The 7644-nt window shown below is 36.4% G+C and overlaps 1 protein-coding gene across 1 annotated transcript in view; it reads right to left on the minus strand.

The window, feature by feature from the left end:
• Positions 1–200: 200 nt before the first annotated feature.
• The window catches only part of LOC107575077 (engulfment and cell motility protein 3-like), a 22579-nt gene continuing 15135 nt past the window's right edge, over positions 201–7644 (minus strand). The window contains exons 16-21 of the mRNA XM_016261493.1: positions 6317–6480; positions 4103–4215; positions 3914–4018; positions 3741–3820; positions 3121–3201; positions 201–1183 (exon numbers count right to left, since the gene is read on the minus strand). Coding sequence (XP_016116979.1) covers positions 971–1183; positions 3121–3201; positions 3741–3820; positions 3914–4018; positions 4103–4215; positions 6317–6480 — 756 coding nt within the window. The 3' untranslated portion in view covers positions 201–970. The remainder of the gene's footprint in view (positions 1184–3120; positions 3202–3740; positions 3821–3913; positions 4019–4102; positions 4216–6316; positions 6481–7644) is intronic.

Consider the following 7644-nt stretch of genomic DNA (forward strand, 5'->3'; position numbering starts at 1 on the left):
AAAACCACATTTAGATCTACAGCCAAAACAGTCCGTGGATGAAATCAGATTCTTGATAAAATGCCACTAAATCTTTTTAAAACAGAAACATGATTATCTCCCATACAAAATACTGATGTAAAATCCCACATGGCTAGTTGTATTTTGAACTGAAGGGAAACGGGCTATATCAAAACAGACAAGTTGGACCAAAAAAAAGTGAAATAATGTATATCAAGTGTACGTTGAAAATGTGATTGGGACAAAGCTGAAAGTATCAAATCACACCAATATATTCAAAGAGTGTCTCCAAACCACTTGGCCAAACTAGTCCTCTAATAACACATAAAACAATAGATCTCCAAACCATGTTCCATATGGAGCTTAATTCCTCTTCAGTACCAAATTTGTTGATCGCCCATGTAATCCAGCACAGGCCTTTTAAGTGCACCTAATAATGCAACAGACTGCCAATGCAATAATGCCATCCATGCATCAGTATGAGCTTCATACTGAAACAGAAACATGAAATGTTTCAGGCACATAACTGGTCTTTCCATTCCAACTATTAATCAGCGATTGTTTTAAATGTTAAACTGTATAACATCAGACCAGATGAGTACCATTTTGAGTCTCAAAAACACTGAGGGGATGAAGGGAATCTATTGGGATGCCAACATTAAACACAAATGTTTATAACATATATCGGAATCTTTTATTCCCTCCCAGATGAGCTGCTTGACGCCATTTAATGCCTTTTAGTACAATTTTGGTAGAAGCTAAATAAGTAAAAAGGGGAAAAGTACCACAAAAAGTGTGCATTCAGACCTGAGAATTTCAGACAGGTCTATTATATGAGTTTCAACGAATCAATCAAATGTCTCCCATTCTGAAAACTTGCATTTCTGCTGCCACTGAGTGGCCATTCCCAGTTGTTTCCTGTCTTAGCAATGCAGTAGCTGCTGCGGACCACACGCTTATGGATCTTGTGTTATTGTTCAGCTTGGCTGAAGTCGTAGCAGAAGTTGAAGTTGCTGGGTGCTTTGGGGATTGGCGGTGCCGTGTCTGGGATCGGGACGTTTTCCAGGTCCAGGAGGCGGAGCTTGATTTCCATAGAGAGGAGAATCTCTAGTTCGCTGCGCATGCTCTCGCTGCTCATCTCTTTACCCAGAAGCACACTGAGCCCATCTGTCCACAGACAGAACTGGAAGACAAGAACCGAAAGATGAAATTGGAGCTACTGGAACACGGACTAATAATAGATAATACTTGTTTTTTTCCCAGCCACTTGAACTGAGTTAACAGTGCAATAACAGATGGCTCCCAGCAGTTCAGTAGTGGAAAAATGCATTCAACTCACATCTGTTCTGGAAGAGGCGATGAAATTCAAGCTATACTCTTCAACGTCATACGTGATGCTGAAAGCCAAGTCCAACACCTCCTGCCAAACCAACCACAACCCAGGACACAATTGCAGTTCAGTTTTGCTATCTATTTAAATAAGTAAACCTGCCAAATTTGAATACTTTTTTCTTTTAATTAATATTTATTCCCTGCACATAAATTGTTTTTTTATGTCAACACTTTAAGGTAATTTATAGTAATATTTTGATATTGCTCATTTTCAATTTTAATGAATGCAACCTTTAAAAAAATCTTTAAATTAGTACGTTATAATGTGATACCTAAATTTACTTATATAATTTAAAATAACTGATTTTAGTTTGTGTTTTATTTTTCATTTAGATAATCATTAAAATTAGTCATTTTGGGAAATAAATAAATAAATAAAAAATATATATATACACACACACACACACACGCAACTTTGATTTGAATGCATTTATTTTTATATAAAATATATATTAAAAAAAACACCACAAATATATTATCACCAAGAATTATAATATTGGTGAATCTCTAGTAAATTTTGAATCGTAAGAATGAACAGTAATCATTAAAAGAACATTAGCATCATACCTTGTTCTGTTTCCCCTTGTTCTCCTTCATGTGAGGACAGTCTTTCCCAGTTACCACATTTTTGATGTCTGCGACAGGAACTGAGGGGAAATCAAAATGACATCATTTGTTTGACTAAGCTCAACGATCACCTACTCAAAAACAGTGCTCATTCTATCAGCAGTCAGACTGACTCTTTTCCTGAAGAGCCTCAATGGAGGGTGTTTCTGTCTCCTCTTCCACATCTCCATAGTGCAGGACTTTGTGATTCGGAGAGAGTCGACAATACCACAGCTTGTCTGAAAAAACACAAATGAAAAGTACTCCAGACAGAAGATCATGATAACATTTTCCTGGTGTCCGAGAAGATTTTGCCGTCTCACCTTGTCTCCGTCGGCTGCTGATCTTCCGGAAGAGCGTTCCGTGACTCAGGCGGTTCAGTCTCTGCTGTCGGATGAGCTCCAGAAGCTCCGGCTTCAGACGTTCCTTCAGCTCGCTGGATGCAAACAGAGCAAGAAAATGCATGTGATGGAGCAATATCAGAGCCATCGTGCCAGTCACATACTCTGTTAAGTTAGTGATGGGTGCTTTTGAAACACTGCCTTGTATAGCTTTGAAACCATTCGTTTCAGACCAGTGATCAAACAGCAAAAAAACAAACATGACTTCAGTAAAAAAAAAAAGCCTTCATAACTATTTCTAAACGGTTGGATATGTCAATGGTTTGCTACTAGGAGGCGATGATCTCAGCATCTTCAATTCAATCTTAAAGGGGTCCTATTATGCTCTTTTACAAAGTCTTGATCTTGTTTTGGGGGTGTACTAGAACACAGGCTCTCATACTAGGTTGTGCGAAAAACACATTATTTTTCACATATTTTACATTATTACAACACCTCTCTCCCCAGTCTGGCATGAACGACTCGAATAGTTCCTGTATCAAATGAAGGATAGGGATGGGCGTATCGATATATCGATACTGACGCGAGTATCGAAAGTATCGATACTCAAACAAAAAAATATCGATACTAAGGTGCGTTTTATTTACCAGTGGTTTTAATTAACAAAAATAATAATAATGCATACAATATGCATTGAATTGGATGAATAACCTTTGTTAGCAAGTAACTGTGTAGGATAGAACTATTTTCCTGCTCATCTGAACACATGCAAATGTTGCACATCTGTTCTGGAAGAGGCGATGAAATTCAAGCTATACTCTTCAACGTCATACGTGATGCTGAAAGCCAAGTCCAACACCTCCTGCCAAACCAACCACAACCCAGGACACAATTGCAGTTCAGTTTTGCTATCTATTTAAATAAGTAAACCTGCCAAATTTGAATACTTTTTTCTTTTAATTAATATTTATTCCCTGCACATAAATTGTTTTTTTATGTCAACACTTTAAGGTAATTTATAGTAATATTTTGATATTGCTCATTTTCAATTTTAATGAATGCAACCTTTAAAAAAATCTTTAAATTAGTACGTTATAATGTGATACCTAAATTTACTTATATAATTTAAAATAACTGATTTTAGTTTGTGTTTTATTTTTCATTTAGATAATCATTAAAATTAGTCATTTTGGGAAATAAATAAATAAATAAAAAATATATATATACACACACACACACACACGCAACTTTGATTTGAATGCATTTATTTTTATATAAAATATATATTAAAAAAAACACCACAAATATATTATCACCAAGAATTATAATATTGGTGAATCTCTAGTAAATTTTGAATCGTAAGAATGAACAGTAATCATTAAAAGAACATTAGCATCATACCTTGTTCTGTTTCCCCTTGTTCTCCTTCATGTGAGGACAGTCTTTCCCAGTTACCACATTTTTGATGTCTGCGACAGGAACTGAGGGGAAATCAAAATGACATCATTTGTTTGACTAAGCTCAACGATCACCTACTCAAAAACAGTGCTCATTCTATCAGCAGTCAGACTGACTCTTTTCCTGAAGAGCCTCAATGGAGGGTGTTTCTGTCTCCTCTTCCACATCTCCATAGTGCAGGACTTTGTGATTCGGAGAGAGTCGACAATACCACAGCTTGTCTGAAAAAACACAAATGAAAAGTACTCCAGACAGAAGATCATGATAACATTTTCCTGGTGTCCGAGAAGATTTTACCGTCTCACCTTGTCTCCGTCGGCTGCTGATCTTCCGGAAGAGCGTTCCGTGACTCAGGCGGTTCAGTCTCTGCTGTCGGATGAGCTCCAGAAGCTCCGGCTTCAGACGTTCCTTCAGCTCGCTGGATGCAAACAGAGCAAGAAAATGCATGTGATGGAGCAATATCAGAGCCATCGTGATACTCTGTTACTCTGTTAAGTTAGTGATGGGTGCTTTTGAAACACTGCCTTGTATAGCTTTGAAACCATTCGTTTCAGACAAACAGCAAAACAGCAAAAAAACAAACATGACTTCAGTAAAAAAAAAAAGCCTTCATAACTATTTCTAAACGGTTGGATATGTCAATGGTTTGCTACTAGGAGGCGATGATCTCAGCATCTTCAATTCAATCTTAAAGGGGTCCTATTATGCTCTTTTACAAAGTCTTGATCTTGTTTTGGGGGTGTACTAGAACACAGGCTCTCATACTAGGTTGTGCGAAAAACACATTATTTTTCACATATTTTACATTATTACAACACCTCTCTCCCCAGTCTGGCATGAACGACTCGAATAGTTCCTGTATCAAATGAAGGATAGGGATGGGCGTATCGATATATCGATACTGACGCGAGTATCGAAAGTATCGATACTCAAACAAAAAAATATCGATACTAAGGTGCGTTTTATTTACCAGTGGTTTTAATTAACAAAAATAATAATAATGCATACAATATGCATTGAATTGGATGAATAACCTTTGTTAGCAAGTAACTGTGTAGGATAGAACTATTTTCCTGCTCATCTGAACACATGCAAATGTTGCAAGACAGAACCAATCCATCACAGAGAGCATTCATTCACTGCACACTTCCCAAAAGTATTATAAGAAAGCATTAAAGCTTTTGGGAATGGCAGCTCTGAACACTGCTTATCAGAGGACAGAAATAAAAATAAATAAATGTTTGAGTTATTTCACAATAAACAAATTGAAATGGTAGCCTACATAGTTTGTGCAATTACAATTATTTAAACTGAACGTTGAAAGATAATACTGATCATGTTCTATTCGGTAATGTTAATATTAATGTTGTAATACTGGTAGCACTAATATAAAAATGTGATGATATATGTTACAAAAAAGTAACAATTTTGAAATACGTTGATGGTTGTATTTTTTTGTATTTGATCTCAGTATTCCTATCAATGTTGTATAAGGGTTTTCTATGCATAATAGTAACCCTAGAATGTGATCAAACAGTTTAAAATAGCTGGGCTAAGATATATAACAATTTTTAAGACTGCAGAAATATGTTAATTCAGTATACACATTATCCCACCGGTTACAATTGTGACTGACCATAAAATAAAATTTTTCACACACTTTTCCAAAAAAAAAAAAAAAAAATTATGATTATTTCAAAGGGTTACTAATGACACATTATTTGGATATTTTCATGTCTGGAAAAAATTGGGGATTAACCGGGTTAAAATGCGTTTTAAACAAAGTTAAGTGGTTTTCATTACCCATTTTACTCTTAGTAATTTAATAATTTTCATAATTTAAAAGTTTAGTGCAGAAGTATTGAATCGGTATCGATATCGACGATACTGCCTTGAAAAATATCGGTATCGTATCGAAAACAAAATAAGGGGTATCACCCATCCCTAATGAAGGACCGCCTTCTGAAATACGAAATGTGATGTGATTGGCAGCACTCGGCGCCTGGTCGGGAAATGTCATGCCCCTTACCATATTGCGTCAAAATCAAATCAATTTGAGCACGATTTAAAACCGGATGATTGTAACCACTCTAAGTTCGTCTGCCTTGGGAAAGCTAGCGTGTTTCCAACATAGTGATAACACTCGTTGCATTCTCTAGTGCAGCTATGCAGATCTTTCTTATGCTCAAACAGCAACATTACAGATTAACTAAAGTTGAAAAAGTGAAAAAGCATAATAGCACCCCTTTAAATGAGTTTAATAAATTTGTAGACATTTTTACTGACAAGGAAGGGTGATACAAAATATAGATTTGAGTTGAAATATTTTATTAGCTCAATAAACAGAGTCGCTAGCAACTAAATAGCTTTTAGCCAAGACGAATGAAAAAGTTCAAACTAGCAACAATATTACAGTACTATTAACACTAATTTTGAGAACTTCAAAACAGTGAATCATTTTGAAGCAATTGGCTCATTTGATTCAAAGATTTAAAAACATTTTCTCCATCAGTACTTACAGCACAGGTGGAGCAAGCGTCTCCTCCTGGTGGAGTCTTTCCGTCTGTCTCAGTTTGAGAATCTCGCTGTAGTTCAGTGCGTTCACCTTATTCTTGAAGAGCTCCAGAGACGTGGGTTTGCTGGACAGAGTCCTGGTGATCTGCTCCCGGACAACCTGCATCACCTTTAGAGAAAGCACAAGATCAAATCTGATTATTAAAAAAAGCTGGTATTATATTTGCAAATGTGTGTGATTGTCTGAAAAAGTCCCACAGCGTGTCCGTCTCCTCCAATAAACCCTGATGACTACTCACACAAAGACCGCTTGACCTCGCTCATCCCTCAACAACATGTCTCTGGGGTTCAAGTCAAGAGAAATGGAGGTGAACTGAAAAGGGGAGATGGGGAAACCCGACTAAAACAGCGGGGGAGGAGAAACGGACAATGAAATGATGGGTCTCTCTTGCAGTGAGCGTCCAGCTGTGACAGACAGAACTGGAAGAGAGTAAATATGGGGGTAGAATTGTTGCTTAATTCCAAATAAATAGATTATGATCCACAAATAAATAGAATGAGATCCACAAATAAATCTTAAAGTTTCACAAACATGAATTAAATTCACAAATAAATAAAATGAGATTTGCAAATAAAAAACATATTCACAAATATATATTTATGTCACAACCACAACTGTGCCTGGCATTTATTTGTGAATCGCGTCCTGTGCATTTGTAGATAGCTGCACGCATTTGTGAATCGCGCCCTGTGCATTTGCGAATTGTGAAACATTTCTTGCGTCAAGACATGCTGACAATCCACAAATACGTGGACTCCACCCACCGTCTACTCAAGCCAATCAGATAACAGCCACATTCGCTGACCAATCGTAGCACGATCTCGCTATAGCCAATCACATTTTGCTTTACAATCAGGGCGGTCTCGTCCGGAGATAACTTCATTCATCTGCATTGGCTCAAATAGGTTATATAAGGGCCATACAATGGGTACAGTAAAAGAGTGCGCATTTACAGTGCTTTCTTTCACTGTATGATTCAGTTTATTAAAATACATTTCGAATGATCACAAAATTCAAGATATGGGAGCAGAAATTATATAAATTTATAATATCATTTATATATCATTGTCGCTTCTTTTCTCCAAAAATCAACATGATTTCAAATGTGATGTTAAAATTATGTGATATTAATATACAGTTCAATAAACAAAAAGTTAATTAAGAGACTTAAGTTTTAGACACCATATTGCCTGTTTTTGCTCTATTTCGACAACAAAAATAACTCCAAACAAAGCCACAGCACTGTTTTGCGCCTCTGAACAGTGTGACATC

This window comes from Sinocyclocheilus grahami, unplaced genomic scaffold (assembly GCF_001515645.1).
Source record: "Sinocyclocheilus grahami isolate Dianchi unplaced genomic scaffold, SAMN03320097.WGS_v1.1 scaffold31.1, whole genome shotgun sequence".
Lineage (NCBI taxonomy): Eukaryota > Metazoa > Chordata > Actinopteri > Cypriniformes > Cyprinidae > Sinocyclocheilus > Sinocyclocheilus grahami.